General features: G+C 43.2%; 1 protein-coding gene and 1 pseudogene across 1 annotated transcript in view; one reads left to right on the top strand and one right to left on the bottom strand.

The window, feature by feature from the left end:
- Positions 1-364: 364 nt before the first annotated feature.
- GALNT12 (polypeptide N-acetylgalactosaminyltransferase 12) overlaps positions 365-27,944 on the bottom strand; it is a 530,970-nt gene continuing 503,390 nt past the window's right edge. The window contains exon 10 of the mRNA XM_073630755.1: positions 365-4,557. Coding sequence (XP_073486856.1) covers positions 4,420-4,557 — 138 coding nt within the window. The 3' untranslated portion in view covers positions 365-4,419. The remainder of the gene's footprint in view (positions 4,558-27,944) is intronic.
- Positions 27,047-27,220, top strand: LOC141146397 (U2 spliceosomal RNA; annotated as a pseudogene).

The following is a 27,944-nucleotide window of genomic DNA, read 5'->3' as shown; positions in this document are numbered from 1 at the left end:
TGGCAACAAATTCATGCCCTTAGACCAGGGATAGGCAAACTCGGCCCTCCAGCTGTGGTGAAACTACATATCCCACGAGACATTGCAAGACCCTGACAATCACAGGCATGATGGGATTTGTAGTTTCACCACAGCTGGACTGCCGAGGTTGCCTACCCCTGCCTTAGACAGTGTAAAAAGCATTGGTATGGAAATTGGGCTGTAAGAGCAATCTTTATTCACTTACCCTATGGGGTTAAGGGAAAAAGTTAACATATATGTGTATGCTACCATCGAGAGCTGTCATAAAAGAAAAATTATGGTCTCATAAATTTCTGGTGGTATAACAAGACCTTTATGAAAGCAGGTGTATGCAACACAAAACTTTTCTTTTGTAAAAATTTTAATGGTAAAACATATTTTAGGGCCTTTGATTTGCTCACCATAATCACACTCCAAATTGTAATTTGAATTTATACATTTTTTTGAAAATTAGCATTACAGTAAATCAGTTTGTTAAAATTATGTTTAAAAGGAATCAATTACATAACATATAGTAGAAAAGACCCATCATACAAACAACAGAATCAACTTTCACAGTAAAATTCAGCAAATGAACATGAGCTTTAATAAATGTACAGTATTTTCATGCTGCGCTTACATAAAACATTGTTATGTAAACTTTCTTTATACTTTATTATTATTACTTATCTTTCATATATCAGAGCAGAGGTTCTCAGCAAGTATGTTTCTTTACCCTAGAGGTATTTGTGACAGGGAATGGTTAGAAGTGTCTAATGTTATGTATATTTTGTCACATTTATTGTTCTTTTTTTTAGTTATTAAAAGGAAACCTGTTATGAAAGAAATACTGAGTTGACCTTTTGAAAATCCCTAGCTAAATTTCTGGCCTGCATGCTTTCCCCATCTGCACACTTATGCCAAGTCAGTTATTCAAAATACTGAAAAAAGATGGTCAACCTTCTAGAATTTCGATTAACTGTGGGTATAGGATTCTGTACAGTGCTGTGAAAAAGTATTTGCCACTTCCTGACTTTTTTTGTGTAGATTCAGATCATCAAACAAAATTTAATATATACAAAGATAACCGAGTAAATAGTTTTTAAATGAAGATTTCATTTATTAAGGGGGAAAAAAAGCTTGTTTTTTTTGAGTCATTCAGATGTGGACTTGCTGGTGTGTTTTAGATCATTATCCTGCTGCATAACTCAAGTCCACTCACAAACATATGCACACAATGTACATCACATTAAAGGAATTATAATTACAATCCAATTTTTCTTTGCATGAGTTAATGTCTGCATTTGGTGAGATCTAAGAAGAGGGAGAACAGTGCTTGGAACTAGGGTTGCCAACCTCCCGCAACTTTTTTTCCACAGAACAGAACATGAAACATCTACTGACAACGCACCTTTTTTTACTGACCTGACAACCTGAAAAAATTACAGAACTCCCATTAGAAACTAAAACAATCAGTATTTAAATGGTATAAACACAACCTGTAAGCACTGATAATACCTATAACAGGTAATTGCCCTGGTTTTCATTTAAAAATATATTACGCCCTCTCAGCAATGTGCAAAACACTGTAGCCATCATTCAGCTGTTGTGAAGGGGTCATGAAGGGGTGAAACAGAACCACTCCCTGGCCACCTACCTCTAAATGAACATAGCAGCTGCTTGGGTGAGTACACATTGCCATGACCTCGATGCTTTGCTTTATAGTGGGATGATTTTAACTCGACATGTCAAGTTTCACAGGCAGCATCGCCTCTCAAACTTGTCTGTTTAGCTCAATGGGGCAGCCACAAGCCAAATGCTTGATTTGTGATTATGACACAGTATTGCAATGCAAAATTCCCATTCAGCTGGAAGAAAAAACACATTCAGAAGGCAGAAGTATCACCCCCTACACTAACAGTGGGAGGGTCTTAAAAGGGCATCAACTACCAGGAGTGTGCATTAAGTAGAGTGCAGGGTTCAGGGGTGTGCTGTGTACATAGCGCAGGGTTTAGGGATGCTGCAGTGCCCCTTTTCCCTCTAAATCGCCCCCTCTTCCAGTGCAGGTGTCTACTCCCACCCCCAACTCCCTCTCCTTGACAGTAGCTGATAGATAACTGTGGCTGCAGACAAGCAGGATAGGTTACTCAGGAGGAGAGTGTAGTGTAGTTGCAGGGCCATGGGCACAGGCTTCAGGAGCTGTTGCCGCCAGACAAGCATTGGGTTCTAACTACCTATCTATGCAGAGAGGCAGCAGTTGGAGCACAGATAAAATCACTCCAAACTCTGATCTAGAGAAGTAGGACCGGCAAATGCGGCTGCCGGCTCCGACCTGCTTCTATTTAGCAATAATCCCAACTGGCTCTAAACACTGTCTGGATAAGTGGCTGCTGGTGCTGCATCAAGCTGTCAAGGGGTTCTTTCTTACATGTGTCAAGCCAACATTAACCTGCCTGGAAAAAAAAAGGGTTTTTACTGACACAGTTTTGAACTAAATGTCCATAACAAAAGTCCGTCAGTTGTAAAAGGTAACTGATGCAGTATACTGTATATATACACACACAGTATTTTATATATTATTTCTATATATTACACACACACACACACACACAATCTGACTCTTGGTCAGACCTGGTGTCAAAAATTGCTAATCTTATTTCTCTGCAGGTGAGTTTCATTATTTCTAAACCAATCATTTGGCCAACTAAAGGAGAGGTAAAAAAAAATATATATATATTCTTGAGCTATGGTAGAGAACTCCAGAAACCATTTAATATTTTGGAACTCTCCAACATCTGAAAAAATAAATAGAGTCCAACACGCTTCCATTATAATCGTAACATACTAATACGGTCCATGGTCATTATTTTGACATTGATGCCCAAAGCTCTGCACCTCAAAATGTCCAAAAAGGACATACAGCATTTCTGTCATGACAGGTTCCCTCTACTCCTTACTCTGTCCATATACTATTAATTATGGAATGATGATATTCAGTATTAAAAACCTTATGAAACTACTGCAGTGCAAGTTAGACCCACTACCCACAGAAAGTGAATATTTAGAAACTTATACTAAATATAGTATGAAATATGAGGGCCTCTATTGATCACCTTAAAAAAACAAAAAACAAAAAAAAAAACAAAGAAGTGTCCCATTACCTGACAGTACGTTATGAGCAGCAAGCATGCATATTAGAAAGTCAAAGCACAGCACGTATGCCAGCAACTGACATTGTCATAAAAAGTCAGCAATGTCAGCCTCCACATTCTCTCATTACAGGTTTCATTTAGCAGAACCAAATAAATTCTGACACAGAAAATTGCAGAAAATGTACAATGAACATGACAACAACTATAGGTCATTTGCAGCAGCTTTAACAAATGTGATTATTTTGCATGTAAATAATTACATAAAAGTTACTTGTGAATCATCAGTTTTTGAAACAAAATGTAAACATGCTTTGTTTTAGTATAAAAATAAACAGGGGCTCAATGAAATCCTTCCACCTACAGAAATCAAGATCTACAATTCTGGTTAAAAGTTAAAACACGGTTTTAAAACAGAAATCAATAATACAGCAATTTCCCTTAAGTTGCAAATGTTTTCATATGTGCTATATGAGAAATAAATGCTTTATTTTCACACCATCACCTTTAAAATATAAACTTATCTTTCTTACCATAGTTCATGTTACACCCATATTTAGGATGTAACATGAAACATGGTCACAGTCTGCCACCATTACTAAAAAACATGAGGGGATGCTACAGGGAAAAGAACCGGAAATGCTACAGGGAAAAGAACCCCTGGATGTAGGGCCATCCAGGGGTTCTTTTCCCTGTAGCATCTCCTTATGTTTTTTTATTTGGCACAGCTGTGCATGGCTCTGCCCACACAGTCTCACCACTCATTCACAGGGATCTGTAAATGGAAAAAAAAAAAACACAGCGGCAGAGGGAAGTCTTGTAATCCATTGATACTTCTTCCAGCCCCATAACTGGAGGTCCGTAGCTTGGTACAAAACCTGTGGATGGAGAAATAGTCTGCAGGAGCCAGGGCTTTTTGCCCGCAATCAACTGATTGCATTTGCAATGCTTTGCAGGTGCTCCAATGCAAAAAAAGTAAAATAGGTGCACATTTTTTTTAATAAATATGGGTGCATGTATTATTTTTATCATCAGAAAGGTGGACTATGCATCTAAAATTTAATCTATAATTGCATTCGAATTCTGGAAGTATTCCACCATCCGTTACTGTAAAAAGGCACAGTTCAAAAGAAAAGTACTGAGATTTTCAACAATTGTGAACATCCAATTATAGCACATATTACATAAATCCAAGACAAAAAGTGCCAGTGACATCAAAATAGCTGCCAAATGCTCCTTTCTGTTGAAGCTACATCACTCCACAACACTTTCAACTTCTTTCTTGGAAAAACCATTTCTGTAGATCGATATCTAAACAGGGCCTTAATACAGGCTCAGGATTTCCTGTTTGAGAGTTTCTTTCAGCTTGAATGCACTTTTGGGTTTGTTGATGTAGCAAGGTACCATCCTGTAAAGAAGCAAAACAAATATTGAATGTATTTAAAGAAATGGGTGACCTAGGTAATTCACAGTCACCTTCATAAAAAAATAAAAATATATATATATATCACACACTGCTCTTACACAATGCTCAGCATAAATGAGTACAGCCCTTTTGAGAAGTAAGATTTTCATCAATATCTCAATGAACACAAGAACAATTTCCAAAATTTTGACAAAACTGAGTTTTATAGAACAATTTGTTTCTCATTTGTTAGCTCATTACATGAAAATAAAGTTAATAAAATAACTTTGATTACAAAATCTTCAGTTTTACTCAAATTAGTTGATTCAAAAGTGAATACACCCCATAACAAAAACTACTATGTCTAGTAAAATACTATGACCTCCATGATTAGCAAGGACAGCACCAAGTCTTCTAGGCAGGAAATGAACAAGTTGGCGACTTATTGCAACATCGATTTTGTTTATATTCTTCAAGAACAACATCTTTTAGAGCCTGGAAGCTGGATAGAGAGTGATGCTTAACCCTTCAGAATTCCCCATAGGTGTTCGATTGGGTTCAGATAAGGAGACATACTTGGCCACTGAATCACTTTCACGCTGTTCTTCAAAAATGCAGCAGTGACCTTAGATGCGTGTTTTGGAGAATCGTCATGTTGGTAAAGTGCACAACGACCAAGGGCACAGAGTGATGGTAGCATCTTCTCTTTCAATATAGAGCAGTACATCTGTGAATTCATGATACCAGCAATGAAATGCAGCTCCTCGAGAGCAGCAGCACTCATGCAACCCCACAGAAGGGCACTGCCACCACCGTGTTTCACTGTAGGCACCATGCATTTTTCTTTGTACTCCTCACCTTTGCAATGCCATACAGTTTACAGAGTCCCAGTAGTCGTCTTCTTTTTCAGCATGGGCCCTGGCAATTTCTAGGTGGGCTTTTTTGTGCATGGGTTTTAAGGAGAGGCTTCCTTCGTGGACGACACCCATGACTGTCATTGCTCTGCAGTGTACACCAAATTGTGTCAAGGGAGACAATCACCCCAGTTTGGCTTTGTACTTCTTAAGCTAAATGCAGTGAACTTGCATGGCAATTTTCTTCAACCCTTCTCATCAAAAGACACTTTTGTTGAGGTGTTAACTTCTGTGGACAGCCTAGACTTCTCTGTGAGATGGTTGCAGTTCCAACTTTGGTTAATTTTGGAACACTTTTGCTACAGTATTCTGATCAATAAGTAAAGCTTAGTTGATCTTCTTGTAGCCTTCACCTTTCTTGTGTAAAGAATTTTTTTTTTTTCTCAGGCCTTGTGACACTTACTTCTCTTCCATGTGGTGCCATTGCTGACAGCATGAAATGGGAAGGGGTTTTCTTTGTTAAGTAACACACTTTTATAATCAACTGTTGGACACCTGTTTAACCATTTGCTTACTGGGCACTTAAACCCCCCTCCTATCCAGACCAATTTTCAGCTTTCAGCACCGACGCAATTTGAATGACAATTGCGTGGTCATACAACGCTGTACCCAAATGAAATTTTTTTCATTTTTTTCCCACAAATAGAGCTTTCTTTTGGTGGTATTTGATCACCTTTGCAGTTTTTATTTTTTGTTAAAAAAATGTAAAAAGACCGAATTTTAAAAAAAAATAATTTTTTTTTTCTATTTTGTTACAAAATTTTAAAAAAGGTAATTTTGCTCCTTCATTGATGTACGCTGATGAGGCGGCACTGATGGGTGGCAGTGATGGGCACTGATCTGTTACACTGATAGGCAGCACTGCTAGGTGGCACTGATTGGCACCACTGGTGGGCATTGATAGGTGGCACCTGTAGGCATTAATAGGTGGCACTCATGGCCATTGATAGGTGGCACTGGAAGGCACTGTCAGGTGGCACTGGCAGGGGGTACTGGTGGCACATATGAGGCATTATTGCCTCTTCCGCTTCGGGACTGATGTCCCTTGCTGGTGAGCCAGTGATCGGCTTTTTTTCTCCTCGCGCTGTCAGCGTGAGGAGAAAAAAAAAGATCACAGAGCTTTTGTTTTGATCTCAGTGACTCGGTGATCACAGTGCAGAGCGCGTGCACAGGGGAGGCCGTCATATGACGGCCTCCCAGGAATTTAGGTCCGCGCTGTAGCCGTCATTCGGCTATAGCGCGGATGTCAACTGGTTAATGAATAATTACACTCACCTATAGTGGAATTCTAGTTAATTAGAATTTGTATGTCTAAAATTTAACTTTGCTCTTAAGACTTTCATTGGGGTGTATTCATTTTTGCAACATGGTCTTGAATTTGTTAGGAAAAATACTTTGTGTGTGCAAATTAACAAATCACGGTTGCAATCAATGGCCTGCATTTGTGGGAGTATTTTGTAGTATAGTGTCCCATAGAAAACAAACAACAAATAGGACAAAACAACAGAAAAAGTCAATGTGCATAACTATTCACCCCCTAAAGTCAATACTTTGCAGAGCCACCTTTTACGGCTATCACAGCTCCAAGTCGCTTTGGATAAGTCTCCATGAGCTTGCCACATCTTACCACTGGGATTTTTGCCCATTCCTTCTTGCAAAACTGCTCCAGCTCCTTCAAGTTGGATGCTTTGCACTTTGTGAACAGCAATCTTTAAGTCTGACCACAGATTTTCTATTGGATTGAGGTCTGAGCTTTGACTAGGCCATTCCAACACATTTACATGTTTCCCCTTAAAACACTCAAGTGTTGCTTTAGCAGTGTGTTTGGGGTCATTGTCCTGCTGGAAGGTAGACCTCTGTCCTAGCCTCAAATCACACACAGAGTGGTACCAGTTTTGCTCAAGAATATCCCTGTATTCCATCCATCTTTCCCTCAACCCTGACCAGTTTCCCAGTTCCGACTGCTGAAAAACATCCCAACAGCATGATGCTGCCACCACCATGTTTCACTGTGGAGATGGTGTTCTTTGCGTGATGTGATGTTTATACTGACATATAATCACTCACATAGGTTGGACTTGATGGACTTGTGTCTTTTTTCAACCTCACCTACTATGTAACTATGTGATGTATTGGGTATTGCGCCAGACATAGCGTTTTCTTTGATGGCCAGAAAGTTACATTTTAGTCTCATCAGACCAGAGCACCTTCCTCCATACATTTTGGGAGTCTCCCACGTGCCTTTTTGCAAACTCAAAATGTGCCATTTTGTTTTTTGCTGAAAGTAATGGATTTCTTCTGGCCACTCTGCCATAAAGCCCAAATGGAGCGTACGGCTTATTGTCGTCCTATGTACAGATACTCCAGTCTCTGCTGTGGAACTCTGCAACTCCTCCAGGGTTACCTTAGGTCTCTGTGCTGCCTCTCTGATTAATGCCCTCCTTGCCTAGTCTGAGTTTTGGTGTGCGGCCGTCTCTTGGAAGGTTTGCTGTTGTGCCATGTTCTTTCCATTTGGTTATGATATATTTGATGGTGCTCTTAGGGATCATCAAAGATTTGGATATTTTTTTATAACTTAACCCTGACTTGTACTTCTCAACAACATTGTCCCTTACTTGTTTGGAGAGTTCCTTGGTCTTCATGGCAGTGTTTGGTTAGTGGTGCCTTTTGTTTAGGAGTTGCAGCCTCTGGGGCCTTTCAAAAAGGTGTGTATATGGGGGGCATGGCCAGGCAGCTGATGTAGTCGGATGTGCACTCAGGTTCTCTCCGCCAAATCTCTGTACTTTTATCCTGATGACACATCACACAGCCTCGCAATACAGACAGACCGGTTCCCCATCATCCCCCTCAGCATTACCCTGTAATCGGAGTCAAGATTGCGGTACGATGTCAGCCGTAAAAAGATAGAACTTGTCCTGGACCGTGGACAGCATGGCCCAAAATGGCGCTCAAGCACACCGCTCAGCCAACGATCTTCATAGAGAAGCCGCAGAGAAGCTGTTCTCTAAATCCCTTCTAATTGACCAGGCAGCAGCACCGGGGACACCGGAGGGATCGTCCGGTGGGAGCTTCGAAGCGGATGACACAGTGCCCCTGGATGTTGCGGGTGGATCTGGCTTCACATGGGACGCAGTGAGTACTCCAGAGGGAGGATCTACTAGGCCTCAAGCACCTACCAGCCCTGATGCTGACACAGAGCCCTCACTTAGAGATATCTTTACGGCTATAACCTCATGCAATGCTTCCCTGACAAACCTGACAACCGAGATAAAAGGGGTAAAAGCTGAGATCTCCTTTTTGAGACAAGATACACAAAAACTAAGGGAAAGAGCATCAGCATTAGAGGGCCGAATCAGCTCCATAGAGGATGATATGGCGCCCATGCAGCGAGATCTCACTTACAACCATCTCCTAACACAGCACTCCTCTCGCTTAGAGGAATTAGAGAATAGAATGAGACGAAATAATATCAGAATGATTGGGCTACCAGAAAGGATTAAAGGAAAGAACCCAGTGGAATTAATTGAAAAATGGCCGGTGGCTGCTTTTGGTAGAGATGTGTTTACTCCTGTGTTCTCTGTGGAACGAGCACACAGAGTACCTGCAAGGCCCCTGCCACCTGGAGCCCCTCCAAGACCCTTCCTATTCAAACTTCTTTATTATAAGGACAGAGACGCAATCCTGTATAATGCCAGGATCAAACCTGAAGCTTTAAAAATAGATAATACCAAAGTGTCCTTCTTTCCAGATTTTTCTGCTGAATTACAGAAGCAACGCATTAAGTTTCTTGATGTCAAACGGAGACTCAGATTACTTGATCTGAAATATGCTATGCTATATCCTGCTCGCCTTAGAGTGGAAGCACTGGGCTCAGTGCATTTCTTTGATCAACCATCTGCGGCTACACACTGGCTGGATAGAGAGGAACAATCCATTCGGAAATCTCGCAATCGGCACTCTAATCCTCATAATGGATGAAGTATTGTTTTCAGAGGTTTTTACTTGTTTTCTGTTTCTTTTCATTTTTTATACTATAAATGCTAAGGCGGAGAAAGCCATTGATACCTGGATCTATAATTCCTTCCGGCCTACTTGTTCTTGCTGTTGAGAAGTTGTAAAGACACTATGTGCACTTCCACTGTTGCCCCCGAGAAGGTCCTTTTCAGACCTACTGTTGCCCCTTGGCAGCACAGTTTGGCCATGTTGGCCTGTTTATTTTTGTTATTTTTCCTCAGTGACTACTCCACCTCGGATTCTATATCAGTACTATTTTTGCAACTCGGTGCTATACCCACTACATACATGTCTGTTTCGCTCCATTTCTTAGAGTTATGTTGTGGGTTGGGTCTATCAACATTTAATTGTCATTTTTTCACAGGTCATTCGGGACAATGGTTTCCTATACTCTGCTTAAATACTTATATACCTGATTATTTTGCATTACTCATTGAGCACACTCTTGATAATACTTTTGTGCTAATTCTATGTCCAAGGTAACCAGAATTTTGTCCTGGAATGTCCGGGGATTGAATAGTCCGGTCAAGCGGTTGGCTGTGCTTCGCGCGATCAAGCACATTGACGCAGATGTAATTTGCTTGCAGGAGACTCACTTCCCCTCAACTTCAACTCCTCAATTTGCTACGCGACAATTCAGGCATCAATACCATGCCATGTACTCAGTATACTCGAGGGGGGTGAGTTTCCTGGTGAAAAAGGATATTCAATTTTCAGCTGCAGAAGCGAAAATTGACCCAGATGGTAGATATATTTTTCTCTCTTGCTCCCTGTATGGCACTAAATGTATAATGGCGGGTCTGTACATTCCAGCTCCATTCTCAGCTAGTGTACTCAAAAACTTAGCAGAATCCATGTCTCGTTTCCCGGGGCTGCCGATCTTGGTCATTGGAGACTTTAACAATTATAATGATTATGATAGGGACAAGCTACATATCCGGGGGGAGACGAGTCGCAGAGGCGTCAGGGTATTACCCCTTTTGCTCGCCTCCTCTTGGAGATGGGTCTTACTGATCTCTGGAGAATGCACAATCCGGATGCTAGGGTGTATTCATGTCAATCTGCTTCGGTGGGGGGATTGTCTAGAATTGACATGGGGCTTGGGAATGACATCCTGCTTCCACTGGTAGATTCCTCACAATACCACACGAGACAGGTGTCAGACCACTCTCCATTTTCAATAGACCTACAGTTGGGAGCGGTTAAAAGTAATACTATGTGGAAACCTAACCCCTTCTGGTTAGCGCTTTTGCTGGATCCGGACCCAATATCAGAGTCACTTACTCAGTTTTTCAGACATAATATTGATTCCACAACTATTGATGTGGTTTGGGAAATGGCAAAAGCATAACTACGAGGACAGTTTATCCATGTGATTTCTAAGATCAAAACCTCTACTAAAAAATGGGAACAGTCAGTATTGGAGGAAGCTCATAGGCCGGAAGTAAATTATATAGCTAACCCCACAGATGACACAAAAAGATCATGGATGGTGGCCCAAATCCATGCTTAGGGACTTATCTTTACAGCTGGCAGAAAACAAAAGATTCTTTTTACAACAAAGCCACTTTGAAGAAGGGGAAGGTACAGGCCATATGTTAGCAATGCTGGCCAAATCACAGCAATCTTCTTCTCTCATAGGGGTTGTAACTGACCAATTGGGTGTGTCATGCTACACCACCAAATCCATCATGGATGTATTTAAATTATTTTTCCAAGATGTATACTCCTCAAAGGTCCAACCTTCACAGGACGATATTTGCTCTTTTTTAGACAAATATCTCATTCCATGTCTATCTGACTCGGCCCTACTCAGTGCCCTTTTGACAGAGGAGGAATTGTTGGAAGCCTTAGCTCACACACAAAATAATAGAGCACCTGGGGTGGATGGACTCCCTGCGGAAGTGTATAAACGGTACGCGCCACAACTCATCCCAATCCTCTTAAAAGTTTACAACCAGGCTTTTATAACAGGATCTCTTCCCGCATCTATGAATGAGGCCATCATTATAGTACTTTTAAAACCTGGTAAAGATGCACTATCTCCGGATTCATATAGGCCCATATCCCTACTTACGTTTGATGTCAAGCTGTTGGCCAGGGTTCTGGCTAATAGGTTGGCTAAATGTATCCAGAAGATCATACATAGAGAACAGTCCGGTTTTATACCTACAAGATTTACCTCTCAAAACCTACGTAGATTATTTCTGAATCTACAAATTCCCACAGATAATCCAAGTAATACGGCCATCTTCTCTTTGGACGCCGCTAAAGCGTTCGACAGTGTGGAATGGCCCTATTTATGGGAAGTATTGTCTAGATTTGGCGTCGGTGCACCTTTTTTAAAATGGGTTCAACTATTATAGTCTCCTGACAGCGAGAATGCGTATTAATGGGGACTTGTCAGCCCCTTTCAGGTTACATAGAGGCACGCGGCAGGGGTGCCCATTGTCACCCCTGCTGTTTGCCCTCGCATTGGAACCCTTGGCCATACATATAAGGGCTTCACAGGACATTACGGGGTTCCAACGTGGACCTCGACAGGACGTAATATCGTTGTACGCAGACGACACACTGATATACTTAGGTGACACTGACAGTTCTCTGGAAAATGTTATGGCTCTGATAGCTGACTTTGGGAAGCTGTCAGGTTTTAGCATTAATTGGAACAAATCAGTACTTATGCCCTTAGACCCTCTGACGAAACCCTTGCCTGACTGTGCTAAAGAAATAATAGTAGTTGAGGAATTTCGATACCTAGGCATACAAGTAACGCCTGACCCTAATAAATATCTTGAACTAAATTTGACCCCCTTGCTTAAAAAATTTAGACTGAAATGCTTGTCATGGAAAAAACTACCCCTTACGGTTACAAGAAGAGTTAACTTAACCAAAATGATATGGGCCCCTCAACTTCTTTACATATTTCACAACTCCCCGATATGGATAACACATAAATGGTTTTCTCAAATAGATTCTCAGTTTAGAGATTTAATATGGGGAAATAAACCTGCACGTATTAGTCTGAATTCCCTACAGTTACCTAAGGATCAAGGTGGAATGGCGGTATCACATGCCAGATACTATTTTATAGCCTCACAAATACAACATTGTATACAACAGTAATTGGGGGGGGATAGACTCAGCAGATTCAATTAGGTCCTTACTTGTTCCAAAGGACTCTAATGTTTCTGCCCTATCCTACTTGGATGCAGGTCTTGCACACATGTCAGGCTCCCTTCCCTCAATCAAATTACTAAATACTCTATGGAAATAGATCAGGAGTCATTTCAAAATTCGGGGGATATGTTCCTTCACTCCTTTATGGAGGAACATTTACTTTAAGGAACTCTCCAAACTTGAGGATTTTCCTTGTCAAAAGAAGTTTATTGAGTATACAATTTTATAAAGATACATAAAGATACATAAAGTAAGTTTACAAGGATCTATAAAGTAAGCTCATTGTTTTACAGTAGGGTTTATCAGGGCCGGTACAAGGCAGGGGCGGAAGGGGCGGATGCCCTGGGCGGTACGATTTTCTATACTAGGGGGGGCGCAGGTGAAGAGCTGGCAATGTGCTTCACACCTGTCATTATACACACTAGCCAGTGCCGTTGTACCTGAAAAATTGTAAGTGTGCCGAGTGCACTCCTGCATCTGGCACAACAAGCCCTGGCTTCACCTCCTTTCCCTGTCAGCTTCACTGTTCACTCCCCCTACGAAGCAGCCTCGTAGTCCCGGCCGGCGGCGTGAGGTCACTCACGGCCGGAGGTGGGGTGGGAGGACTCAGTGGAGCGCGGAGAGCTGTTGCCGCGCTGCAACCTATAGGAGCCAAGGAGCCTGTCTCTTGCTGTAAGTTTGAAAGCAGTGTGGGTGGGAGGCGGGCATCTCTGAGCCGCGATCCCGGTCCCCTTCAGCAGCTGTATCTCTCCCGCTAGCTGCCGCACAGGCAAGTTTAGAAACCGGCTCCTCCTCAGCTCTGACGGGACAACATGAGGAGGAACGTCGGAAGGTGGGCATCACAGGGCGCTGTGCCGCACTGTATCTGAGGTCTGTGTGTGAGGAAAGCTGCTGCCAAGCTGAGGGAAGGGAGAGCTGCACTGAGAACACAAGGGGAGGATGAGAGTATTTGTAGGGAGAAAATGATTACTTCTAGGTGGGAATGATATGGGGGAGGGGGGTGTATTTGTGCTGTTGTGTTAGGAAGGGAGTTCTGGGGGGGTTCTGCTGGGATGGGGAATTTGAGGGGTGCCAGGATAAGATTTTTTTTCTAGTAGGGGTATTTGGGGGGAGGGGGTTGTGATAGAAGAGGTGATTGGGGGGGGGGGGGGGTTTGTGCTAGGATAGGAAATATTCGGGCTGTTAGAAATGGGGATTGGGGGGGAGAATTTATGCTAGGGATAATTGGGGGTATTTGTTTTAGAGGGGAAATTTGGGGGTAGGATTTGTGCTGGGAGGGGGATTTTGGGGGGTGACGGGTAAGATTTGTGCTGGGAGGGGGATTTTCGGGGGTGAAAGGGGTAAGATTTGTGCTGGGAGGGAGGATTTGTTCTGTGGGGGAAAGAGAATTTGTGCCAGGAGAGAGGATTTGTGCCGTGGAGATGGGGGGGGGGGGGGGGGGATTTGTGCTAGGAGGGGGATTTTGGGGGGGGGGGTTGTGCTAGAAGAAGTGATGGGGGGGAGATTTGTGCTAGGAAAGGAAATATTGGGCCTGTTAGAAATGGGGATTGGGGGGGGAGAATTTATGCTAGTAAGGATGATAGGGGGTATTATTTGTGTTCGGGGCTAAGTATGCCGATTAGTGCTCAATTTTTAAAAAAATTTTTTGGAAGGGGAGGGGGGGGGGGGGCGCAGTTTGGTGTCTTTGCCCTGGGCGCTAAATTACCTTGTCCCAGCACTGGGGTTTATATAGGTAAATATCATGAAATTTCAAATATTAAACATTGGGTTCACGTAAACCTAAATTAAAGATATATATCATTTCCTTAGTTACTTTTGTAGGTATTTAAATGATTTATACCTACTATACATATTGTTTACAAGTAGAGTGTATATAGGTCAAATAAATTCTGATAAAGAGCTTTAATCGTAAGGTGGAGAAAAGGAAAGAGAAAGAAGAAAAAGGGTTGAAAGGTAGAGGTATGGTCCACAAGGTTGTCCCGCTCGTCAGTTTATTATTCTTTTTAGTTCTCTTTGAAGCCTTAGAATGGGTGTCTCTGTAAGTCATTTAATCTGTTACCATGGCAACAGGACAGAGTCATTGAAATTTGACAGGAACTGTTGTTTTAAGGATGCCAAAGTTTTTCAAATTTTGGAATTTGATTTTGATCGATGGCTACCATCTTAGCATGGGACATTGTATTATTCATTCTGTGAATTATTTCTGCTAGTACCAATGTAGGAGATTTCCATGCCTTGGCCACTGTTTGTTTTGTAGCCGTTATTAGTTGGATCATAAGTTTGAATTGAGAGAGTGTTAACCATTCCGGTTTTAGATTAAGTAAAGTTAATTATGGATCTGGTTGTATTATTTTTTTAAATATTTTAGATGCAATCACGAAGACTTCCTTCCAGAAGGTTTGGATTACTGGGCACGTCCACCATATGTGTAAATATGTGCCTATTTCTGGGCATCCTCGAAAACAAAGAGTTGAGGTATTAGGTGAATATTTTGCCACTCTAGCGGGTACAAGGTACCAGCGAGTTAGGACTTTATAATTTGTCTCCAGTGCTAAGATGTTGGGTGAAGATGACTTAGATGTGAGCCATATATTAGACCAGTCCGTGTCTTCTAAAGTTCGTCCCAGTTCCTCCTCCCACCTCTGAACGTAAGAGGGTCTATTAAGATTTGCTACTCCATATAATTGATTATAAAGTGATGAAATTGTACCTTTAGCAAATGGATCTTTTGTACAGATTGATTCAAAAATGGATAATTGGGATAATGGTGTATCCCCCTTTAGGAATGGTGTATAGAAATTTTTGATTTGGAGATATCTAAATATCTCAGAATTTGGTAGATCATATTTTTCTCTAAGCGATGGGAATGAAAGGAATGATTTAGATGCTATGAAGTCATTTAGTGTCTGAATGCCTGATGTTGTCCAAGCTTTAAAAGAATTTGGGTAGATCCATGCCGGATAAAAGGCCGGATTTCTGATAAAAGAAAGGAGAGGATTGTGTGGAGATTGTAACTGATATTTGGTTTTTAGTTTATCCCAGAGAGATAAGAAGTGTTTAGTTATGGGATTATGAATTTTAAAGCGGTCTTTAGGATCAAGCCATAATAAATTTGATATTAATAGAGAGTCATTTTCTGAAGCCTCTATAAATACCCATAATGGGATTTCCTGTTTTGCATGGTATTTGGACAGACTGGCCAAATGTGCTGCTCTGTAGTAGTTAGTAAAATTAGGGTATCCCAGGCCTCCTTTATTTTTGGGAAGATGTAGTGTGTGTATAGGTATACGTGGTTTAGAAGAGCCCCATATAAACGAAGTTGCTCTTTTTTGTACTATTCTCAAAAAATAGGAAGGAATTGGAATAGGGAGGACTCTGAATAGATAAAGCAATTTGGGTAGAATAGTCATTTTGATTGCATTAATCTTCCCTATCCAGGATAAAGGAAGTTGCGACCATTGTTTTATTAGATTTGTGATCTGTCTTAATACTGGAGGATAATTGGTTGAGAATAAGTCAGAATGAGATGCTGTTAAATGAATTCCAAGATATGGGATTGATTTTTCTGCCCATGTGAATGGGAGTGCAGCCCTAGCCGGGATCAATTCCATGTTTGTGAGTGAAATATTAAGCACGAGGCATTTCTTAGGATTAATCATAAGGCCAGATAGGGCTGCAAACCCATCAAGAGCTGGTATTAAGTTAGGACCAGAGACCTGTGGTGATGATAGAAAAAGTAATATATCGTCTGCAAATATACATAATTTGTGTGTAATACCTCCTACTTCAATGCCAGTTATAGTTTGGTTTGTTCTGATGTATTGGGCCATGGGTTCGAGTATAAGGGCAAATAATAAGGGAGATAATGGGCAACCCTGTCGGGTACCTCTTTCGATATTAAAGGCTTCAGATTTGTATCCAGCATATTTTATATAGGCTTTGGGTTTATTATATAATGCTTTGATCCATGTTAAAAAGTGGGGTCCAAAACCCCATTTTTGTAATGAATATTGCATATATTGCCAGGATACTGTGTCAAATGCCCTCTTAATATCGAGAGATAGAAAACATAAAGGGATTTTCCGTTTTTTAGCAATATGTGCCAATAACACTGCCCTGCGTATATTATCGCCTGCCTGTCTATTTGGCATGAAGCCTACTTGATCTCTATGTATTAATTTTCCTATAATGCTATTGAGGCGTTTTGCTATTATTTTTGCTAATAATTTAATATCGAGGTTTAACAGAGAGATAGGCCGATAATTCACACAGGAAGTATCATCAGAAAGAGGTTTTGGGATCATACAAACAATTGCCATTAGTGTTTCTTGCCGAAAAGAATGTCCATCTAGAAGTTTGTTAAAAGTTTCAGTGAGAATGGGAGAGAGTATTTCTGAGAATGTTTTATAGTATAAAGCCGAGTAGCCGTCTGGGCCTGGTCTTTTGTTAAGTTTTAGGTCTTTTATGGCGTTAGCAACTTCATCTATAGTTATAGGCTCATCCAAACTGCTTTTTTGATTCTGAGATAACTCAGGTAAGGTTATTTTTGAGAAGAAGGATTCAGCTTCTGTAGGATTAAATTCATTGTTTGTCTTGTATAAAGTTGCGAGATGTGAGTGAAATTTATGGACTATTTTAACTGGATTACAAGTGTAAACATTTTTTGATAATTTCAAACGTATTGGTTTGAAAGATTTGTTAGTTGAATTTAATGCCCGAGCCAAATATGTACCTGGTTTGTTTGTATTCATGTAGAAATTGTGTTTGGAGCGTTTGAGGGATTTATCAACTGACTCAGTGAGAAATAGATCGTATTCCAATCTAGATTTTTCCAGATGAGATTTTGTACTCTGAGATGGATTATCTTGAAATGATATGTAGGCTGCATTAAAATTGAGTTCTAGTTTTTTTGCTAGATTTTTGCGTTCCCGTTTAAATAGTGCCATTTGTCTTTGTATTGTACCACGCAAGACAGGCTTATGAGCTTCCCACAGTGTTATTGGGGAGATGTCTGTTGTGTTATTAATTGATATGTATTTCTTTAAAGCTTGTTCAATGGCCATCTGATGTAGTGGGTGTTTGAGCATTATGTCCGGTAAGTACCACGTTGGGTCATGCGCTTTTGGTATGGCTGAGGCTATAGTAGTGTATACTGCATTATGGTCAGACCACGGAATCGGAATTATATCTGATGCAATAATTTCTGGTATCATTCCTATTGTTAGAAAAATATGATCTATTCTGGTGAAGGTTTGATGAGGGTGCGAGAAATAAGTGAATTTCTTTTTCATTGGGTTACTTTCTCTCCATGAATCTACCAGATTGTATTTGGAAAGAAGTTGAGAAAAAGGTAATCTAGAGGTTATTTTGGATGGTGTAAAAGGTGATTTATCTAGAAATGGGAGGAGGACCTGGTTCGAATCCCCACACATTATCACTGTTCCTATTTTGTGTGTATTAATCACTTGTAATATATGTGAGAGGAATGGTGTAGGTTGTTTGTTAGGAGCGTAGTAGGAAATCACCGTGATTGCTGTATCCATTATATAACCCATGAGTATCAGGTATCTACCTTCTGGGTCTTTAATTTCTGATGATAAGGTGAATGGTGTGGATCGGTGAAATGCAATTAGAGTTCCCCTTTGCTTGGTACAGGCAGAAGCCGTGTAAATTTGTTGATAAAAAGGAGAAATATATTTTGGAGTAGAATCTTTGGTGAAGTGTGTTTCTTGGAGGCATACTATGTGAGCCTTCTTGTTATGGAAAGTACGGAAGGCTTTGGTCCTTTTTTGAGGGACATTTATTCCCTGAACATTCAGGGAAAGTATATTCAGTGGTGCCATGGCAATAGATCAAATAGTTTTGACTTACTTTTTGTTATGCAGAGCTGACTGCGCAGATCAACCTGTGTGGACTGAAGAGATGAATAGATAGAAAAGAAACCAGTGAATTCTGGAGTAAAGAGTAAACAAAAAACATATGAGATTAGATGATACATTGTATAAATTATTTTTTGCAAGTAATCACAATTTACCCGTGAAAGAGAATAAATATCTCTCTCAGGGGAATAAGTGCCTTCGTCACACTCCCACATAATATGGTTGGGAGAATGAGGAGGGCTAATGGGGGTACACGGATCTTCCGCTTACAGGAGAGAAGTGCTATGTCAAAAGACATCAAAATGATGTTTCATTAATTGGAGTGCAGAATATAGTTTTTGTTGAAATTATTTATTCCAGGGTGGTTGTATATGGTTAGTCTTGCCCTAGGCTAAATAATTCAGTTAGAAAGGTACTGTTAATAACTTTGGTATTGATGAAGATAGTTTGAATTATTTTGGGATTTTAACCCTTTTAGAGTAAACAATTACATATTTTATTCATATGTAACTGTTTAGATATGTTAACTCATAAAATTGAGGTTGTATTGCTTCAGATTAGAATAAACAAAAACATAATTCTAGGAACTAGTTAGGTAATAATATATTTGTTTTAAGAAAAGAAAGAAAAAGCTTCCATTACTTCTGGATTATTGAACATATTTGTCCTAAAAAGTAACAAATCTATTGTTATTACCTGATAATATATAACTGAACAAGAATTTCCTTATTTCACTTATATATTCTAAGGCTATATGAATCAGAAGTAATAAGAAATATAACTGGAATGTAACATGATCCCACACAGTGTGTGACTATCAGAATGCAGTTACATTCAGTTATAAATATAGGTTTTTTATAGAGAACCATCTCTTAGTATAATAAATGAAGAGATATCAGGAATTAGGATGTCAGTCCATTGAATCTTCTTGGTCCATGGATGATGTGGCATAACGGCCTCTTTTGTGAGAATGATGATTCCCATTTTGTTCTGAAATTTTCTGGGTGCTGCCTGAAGGTGAAGATGACGCCATTCTTCTGCGTGTGGGAGTGTTGCTGCTTGTGGGTTCTGTCAGATTTAATTTTAAAAGGGTTTGTTGTAGTTCATCTGCTGATCTGCTTCTGTAAATTGTACCTTGGTAGTTAAATCTGACTGAAAAGGGGAAGCCCCATTGATACATAATGTTGTGGCGTTGCAGTTCCATTAGTTGGGGTTTCATGGATCGTCTTTTAGTAATAGTAAGTTGGGATAGGTCAGCAAAAATTTGATAATTGTGTCCTTGAAAATTAAGTTCCTTTTTTTCTCTTGCAGCAATTAGTATTTGTTCTTTCGTTCTGTAATAATGAAATTTTGTGATTATATCACGTGGGGGTCCATCTTTCTTTTTGGCTGTGAGGGCTCTGTGTACTCTGTCCAGTTCTAAACGTTCAATAGGGATATCTGGCTTTAGTTCTTGTAATAGAGCAGTAATAGTAGATTGCAGGTCTGTCACAGTTTCAGGTATTCCCCTTATGCGCAAGTTTGAACGTCTGGCTCTATTTTCGTAATCTTCGAGCTTAGTTTGAAGTATTAAATTCTCTTTTTTTAATTGTTCCAATTTTGTTATATTTTCTTGGGTTGTAATTTCAATTTCATCCATTTTTATTTCTAAGGCTGCGGTGCGGTTTCCCAGCTCTCTTATTTCTTTGGTTAGGCTTTTTGTTATTTGGTCTGAGGTTTGTTTTAAAGCCTTATGAAGCATCTTTTCAAATTGTAATAATATTACTGGGGATACTGAGGAGGCTTGTGGAGAAGTTTGTGAGAGGATTTGTTCTGTATCTGACTCAAATGGAGAGTCTTGCTGTGACATTTTCTGTCTGTGAGAGCGCCCTGATGCTGTATCTTGTGAGGTGACTGGAGCTGCTTCAGCTGCAGTGAGTGCCTGTGAGCTCTTTGTGAGGTGATTTTTATTTCTGCCACGGTTTCCTCCCAGTACCATATTTCCTGCCCAAACTTTCACAGTTTGTTCCCTGGGGCAAAAAGGTTCAAATGGATACCTTTTAAGCCTGCAGGCTCCGCTTTGTCCTTCTCTTCTCTCCTCAGCGGTGTGGAGCTCTAACAATGCATGTCTGCTCTGCTAGGCTCCGCCTCCTGCCCCTCCAACTTGAGGATTTTCAAGCATGGGAAGAAGCAGGCATTCACTATATATCACAATTGTATACCGGATCTATACTCAAATCCTTCTCAGAGATCAGAGACGAATTCTCCCTCCACAATAATCAATTCTATAAGTATCTCCAATTGAGACATGCAATCCAATGTGAGAGTAGAATATCGTCTCTGGCCCAGTCATCACATCCTTTGTTGACGGATGTCTTGTTGACATATGAGAGGAGGGGCATAATATCCAGGGTATACACCAGATTGCTTAATCTCACCCATGACACTAGTACGTTACCCTGTAGACGAGGTTGGGAAAGAGATTTGGGACCTATTGATGGAGAGTTATGTGATTTGTGTATGACATCTGCGCCTTTGGTATCAGTATCTGCCTCACAAAGATTATCTCATTTATATTTACTGCATAGGGTATACAGAACACCAACTAGACTACATAAGTGGGGACTAAGAGAAACACCATTATGCCCAAAGCGATGTGGACAACATGGTGATCCATTACATATGTTGTGGAAGTGCCCAAAGCTCTTCAGGTATTGGCAGTATGTCCTCACCACTATTGCAAGTGTGTACCAATTCCCATTGCCACAGGACCGGTGGTGTGCCTGCTTGGTGCCCTGGAGATTCCCTCTCTCTCACCGAGCGGTCACATCGCTGTATTACGTCTGTTATTTATTGCACGCAAAGCCATTGCGAGACACTGGATAACCCCAAGAATTCCATCGAGCAGGCAATGGGTGGATCGCTTCTCGGCCTTTTGTCTAAGATCAAGTGTAGTATCGACTTTAGCCCTTAGGGGTGTCTCTGCTTCACAGCTAGGACGTTGAGAACCACTTGCATCTATCCAAGCTAATTGGTCCTTGTGAGGTACCCTCTGCTCGGCCTGGTAGGATCGTTGATTAAATTCAGCTTCACCTACCTGCTGCTATTGGGTTAGAGGCTTAGCCCCCACAGGGAACGAGATTGCGGTCTTTCCTCCTCCCCTACTCCGCATTACTACCTCCGGGCAGTAGATGCTAGAGCCTTTGTAAAGGCTACGAAAAAGAGCGAAGACGTCGAGGAACCAGAAGGAAGCCGCCTAAGAAACATCTGAAGCGACATCCAAATCCTTGACGATGGGGAAGAGCGAAAAGAAGACCGGAAAAGAGAAGAAGAACCCCGTCCCAGCCACTTCCTCCAAGCCTGGGAATGCCGCTGCCTCAACCCCCGCCCCTACCCCGGCCGGCACCAGCCGACCAGGACCAGCCAAGCCAGACCAGCCTGCAGACGGGCTCCCAGCTTTGGAGCCATGGATGAAGCAGACGGTCGTGCTGCAGCTGAAGGAGGTGGACGGAAGAGTCCCCGACATGACCCCGGAGATCTTTGGAAAGAAGATGATCCTGGAACAGGGGTTCAGCAAAGTGGAGACGCTTTCTGTGCAGGCCTTCACAAGAGGTATATTCTTTATAACTTTTGTGTCGTTCCAGGTCTGCAGAAGATACTGGGAGATGGTGAAGACCAGTGGCCCTGAATCCCCTTTCCGGAAGTTCACTGCGAACTGCCCCATAACACGGGACGAAAAGCGGGTGACAGTGGCCATGAGGAACCCCCATACCAGTGGAAAGGACATAGCCACCTACCTCCAGAGGTTCTGCACCGTGGTGAAGGACCCGATCCAAATCTTCGATGCCAACGGCTTCTGGATAGGTAAGTGGTCTGTGCTCTGCAAACTGAGGAAAGACCCTTCGGGGGACATCCAGCACCTGCAGTCTTTCTTCTCCCTGGGATCCTCCGCAGGAATCCTCTTCTACCCCGGCATACCCTACAACTGTAACAAGTGTGGGCAGCCGGGACACATAGGGAAGGATTGTACAGAACTTGCTTGCAAGTTCTGTAGGGTGACAGGCCACGAGACCAAGGACTGTCCGAGGTCCAAAGCCTGCAACCTTTGCGGATTGGCAGAGCATGTCTTCAGACACTGCCCCCAGAGGACCCGAACCTATGCTGGAGCCGTAAGCCAGGGTAAGCCATCCGGGAGAAAGCTGCCAGAAAAACCAAAAGAACCTCGAAAGGCCAAAGGTAAGTCCACTCCCGCCCCACCTGCCTCTGCCCCATCCCCTACCTCCAGCACACCCCCACCCACCCCCTCTGTGCCGGAGGAGCCCCTCCCCACCCCTTCCCCCCCCAACCTGTCCTCCCTGGAGGACTTCCCCACCCTCCCACCCCCCTCCACCCCCACCAGTGGCCCAAGAGGAAGCCGGAAACGTAAGCCAGAGAGCCCAACAGCGGAGGAACCTGCCACCTCCACCAAACGGCCCAACGGGGTCCAACGCGACAGCGATGGACCCGAGCAAGTAGTGGAGGATCTAGAGTCTGCAGGCGAGGAGGGGGAAGGGGAGGAGATCGTGGTCAACCCCGAGCATGACCTCCCCCCCGACATCCACATCAGCCAGCAGATGATGGAGTCTGTCCTTGAGGAGCTGGGCCTGGCCCAGAACACAGGACAGGCAGAAGACGCAACGGAAGAGCCACCTCCCCCTCCGGGGAGGTAAGTTCGGACCCTTGTTAACTAGACCCTCATACCCTTTTTCATTATGGCTGAGATCTCAATCTTTTCCATTAATGTGAGGAGTATCAAGGATACATCTAGAAGGCAAGCGGTCCTGACCTTTCTTTCAAGTCAGCAGAGTGATGTCTACATGCTTCAGGAGTGCGCCCTTCCCCCCTTGAGGAGGTATACCCATCTGTCCTCCCAGTGGACCCTTGGTCCCTCCTACTGGTCCAGGGGTGGCGATTGCAAGCCTGCAGGCGTAGCCATTCTGGTCAGGGGTGGGCGTTTCACGGTTGACACTATCCATGAGCTAGTCTGTGGCCGTCTTTTGGTCATAGACGGCTCGTGGGTAAAAGAGCCAGTTAGGCTCATCAACGTGTACGCCCCCCCAGACAAGAATGCGCGGCTGGAACTTTTCCAGACCCTGCGGACCCAACTCGTCACCACCAGAACAGTAGTGATCGGCGGTGATTTTAACTGTCCGATCGAGGAGGATGGGCGCAGCTCCAGCATATACGCAAAACTTGATGCTACTTCTAGGCTGCTCAAGGAGATGATCTCGGAGGCCTCCTTGTAGGATGCCGTGGGATCCATAGGGAAAGGGACCGTGAACTATTCGTGGTGCCGACCCGATGGATCTGTGCGTTCCAGGATTGACTTTGTGCTCACTTCAAGAACAGTCAAGCATCGTGAGTTCTCCATGGTCCCCTGCTTATTCTCTGACCACAGGGCTATTCACTTTCGGGGAGACCTGGGCGAGGGCTTTGCCCACGGACCGGGTTCCTGGAAGCTGAATAGCACCCTGCTGGAAAACGGGGAATTGATGGGGGAACTCCGAGAGGCCTATGCCACCTGGACGGAGGAAAAGAGATTCTTCGGAAGGGTAAGTGACTGATGGGAGTTTGTGAAGGTTAAGCTGCGTAGCTTCTTTCAGGCAAGGGGACGCCAGCGTGTGTGTGCCAGGAGGAGGGAACTCAGGAGACTGCAGCGTCAGTTGCAGTCCCTGCAGGACCTTCAGCACTGTGGCTGGGACATTAGGCAGGACCTGGAGGACACCAAGAGGTGCCTGAAAGGACACTTTGAGGAAGAATCCAGGCACATTGTCTTCCGTGCCAAGGTGGAGAATCTTGAGAAAGGTGAGAAGTGTAATTCTTTCTTTTTCAGGAAACTTCACTCAGGACACACACCCTTGTCAGAGTTGCGCGACGAGACCGGAACACTCCAGAAGGGGAAGAAGGCTGTGATGCAAGTGGTCAGCGACTACTACACCAACCTCTCCTCCCCGAAAGAAACGGACACACAGGCGGCCGACAGGTTCCTGTCAGGTATCTCTAACCAAATTGATCCTGCAGGTTCATCAACCGTCAACGCCCCCTTGGTGCTGGAGGAGCTGCACTCTGCCGTTAAATCCTTTAGGCGAGGCAAGACCCCGGGCTGCGATGGTCTCCCAGTTGAGCTCTATGTAGCACTGTGGGATCTCGTGGGCCCGGACCTGCTCGAGCTGTACGAGGAGATGGTGGTGGAGGGCAGAATGCCTCCGTCGCTGAGGGAGGGGATGATCACGATTTTGTATAAGCTGAAGGGGGAGAGATCGGATCTTAAAAATTGGCGTCCGATCTCTCTTCTGAACGTGGACTACAAAATCCTCGCCAAGGTCCTGGCCAACAGGCTGAAGTCTGTCATCGGACAGATCATCCACCCGGATCAGACTTGCGGCATTCCTGGTCGCAGGATTGCGGACAGCCTTGCGCTTGTCCGGGACACGGTCCAGTACATTCATGGCCGCCGTGTGCACGCGGCCCTGGTCAGTCTTGACCAGGAGAAGGCCTTCGACCGTGTCTCCCATGAGTGCAGAGCTCTGCGCAGGTTTGGTCTTGGGGAAATGTTTTGTTCGTATGTGAATGTGATGTACACTGACATTTCTAGTTTGGTGCTGGTTAATGGCTGGAAAACTGACCCCTTTCCAATCTTGTCTGGGGTCAGACAAGGCTGCCCTCTCTCACCTCTGCTTTTTGTTTGTTGTATAGAGCTCTTCGCCCGAAGCATCAGACGGAACCCAGAGATCAGAGGGATCACTGCACCAGGACCAGACAGACGGGAGGTCAAGTGCTCACTCTACATGGACGACGTGACGGTGTTCTGTGCTGATCGGCGCTCCATCGACACACTCGCCCAGACCTGTGAGGACTTCGGCCAAGCTTCAGGGGCAAAGCTCAACTGCGGGAAGTCAGAAGTCATGCTCTTCGGAAAGTGGTTCCTGCCTTCTTCTGCACCAATTCCTTTCAGCGTCAAGACGGACTTCATCAAAATCCTTGGGGTCTGGTTTGGAGCTGAGGGCGCAGCCCTGAAGTCCTGGGAGGAAAGACTGTCAAAGATGCGACAGAAGTTTGGACTTTGGAGCCTCAGAGAACTCACCATCGAAGGCAAAACACTGGTACTCCGCAGCGAGATCCTCCCTGTGTTGCAGTACCTCGCCCAGGCCTGGCCCCCTCGGGTCAACACCTGTAAGGCCATCACCAGGGCGGTGTTTCACTTCATCTGGAGCTCCCAAATGGACAGAGTGAAGCGGGCGGTTATGTTCAAGGAACCCCTCAAGGGCGGTAAGGGCGTGCCCGACATCGCTACACTATTGAGGGTGTGCTTTGCTTGTAACTGCATCCGCAGGACATTGGTGGACAGAACTGTGGACTCTGGTGGTAACTCTATGTCCCGTTTTTTCCTCCTGCCTCTATGGAGGACCCTTGGCTGGGACAAATGGGACAGCTCCATCCCCTACAACTGGGACACCCCTTGGTACTACTTGGACACCTTCAAGTTTATTAAGGAGCTGGGGCTACATGGAGTGAAGCCCGACTTGTGGAAGCCAAAAACTATCCACAAGTTGATCAGAGCATCGGACATTGATGAGACTGTTCCAGGCCTCCCTTCAGCCACTTGTAAAGTGGTCTGAAGAAATGTTTCTTCAAAGAGACTCACCAACAGGCACAAAGATCTGGCATGGATGGCAATCCAAGGGGGGTTGCCACTCAGGACATTCATGCATGCCAGAAACCTGTGCAGATACAGGCACTGCCCCTTTTGCATCATCCAGGAGGAAACTGCTCTGCATGTTTTCTGGGAGTGTCCCTTTGCACAGGACCTGTTGAGGGCCTTGGAACCTGAACTCAAAGACTTTGTACCACAGACTGCTATCACACACTTTGGTGTGTTGAACGGACTCTTCTGTGGAACTCATTCACAGGAGGACATTGACGGTGCCTGGCGGGTGCTGTGCTGCTTTAAGGACGCTTTATGGTGCGCCAGAAAGCGCCTCATCCACCAGCGGGAGAGGATGTCCATCGAGGACTGCCGCAGACTGGTTCACAGTCTGCTCAGAGACTATCACTTGATGGACTTCAAGGAGGAAGAGGAGGTCTGAAGATTTCCCCCATCCCCCCCCCCTCCCACCCGTGTATCTTTTGGCAGTTCAAATAAAGCTTCTGGCCTGTGAACTCTTTACTCCCTCCCCTACCCCACCTTCTCCACCCCCCCCCCATCACACCCGTTGCCCATTTGAATATTATTTGACTGTATAACTGGACTTTTTTTTGAAATTTTTTTTTAAGTACTGCTTTCAGGGTAATGCGGCGTCATGCATGATGTGATGTTTCGGGGTATTACTACTCTGCACAACACATTAGGCATCATACCGCAGGATGAATGTAATTTATTTGTATGCTTGGCAATGTATTGTTATGTAGTGTATTTATGCGCTGCGTCGCAGTACAGAATGTACCCTGTTTAAGTATTTGTTTTTTGTATATTTTCTAAAATAAAGTATACATTTTCAATCAAAAAAATCTGTTCTTATCAGTTTAATATCTGATACGTCCCCTATCTGGGGACCATATATTAAATGGATTTTTAGAACAGGGAGATGGAAGAAGAGCTTGCTCTGTCCACTCCACGCATCGACCTGGTATTGCAGTACCTCCAGGACCGGTGCACCCCTCTCAAAAAAAAAAAAAAAAAAATGGGTGGAACAGGTGAATAGATTGCTTATACGTGAGAAGCTTACTTATCAACACCGTAATGTTCTGAAAACAATTTATACAATGTGGCAACCATGGCTGGATACTCCAGGTTTAGGCCCAACCCAGTTGGTGATGGACAGACTTTTACAAATGTAAGTCTGGGAATAAGGGAGCTCGAATAGATTATAGATGGGTAAAATGCATAAACAAGAAGAGATCTGGGTGAAGCACCGAGGTGGAGATACCATACTCTTTAAAAACGCAATTTGTTAAAGTAAGTTTATTCCCCCATGGGGTACAGTTATTTCATTTTCCTACTGGTCTTGATATGTTAATCTACAGATATGCTGATTGGATATGCTCGGAACCAGATGTAGAGTTCATTTAAGTGAATGACATAAAATAACTATCTATATACTCATAAAGGTATATGCTGTCTTACTTCTGCAAAAGTATTTCGTGACTGAGTATGTCTGTACCCGGACCTGTAATTATCAGTATGTACGTTCTCTAACTGTATGTATATTCACTGATCTTGTTCAATAAACTCTTTTCTGATTTAAAAAAAATAAAAAGGTGTGTATATGTGATGACAGATCATGTGACACTTAGATTGCACACAGGTGGACATTTCACTAATTATGTGACTTCTGGAGGTAATTGTTGCACAAGAGCTTTTTATGGGCTTCAAAACAAAGGGGGT

The sequence above is a fragment of the Aquarana catesbeiana genome, linkage group LG05 (assembly GCF_042186555.1).
Source record: "Aquarana catesbeiana isolate 2022-GZ linkage group LG05, ASM4218655v1, whole genome shotgun sequence".
In the NCBI taxonomy this organism is placed as follows: Eukaryota; Metazoa; Chordata; class Amphibia; order Anura; family Ranidae; genus Aquarana; species Aquarana catesbeiana.
The sequence above is the reverse complement of the archived record's forward strand: the minus strand, read 5'-3'. Positions and strand labels throughout refer to the sequence as shown.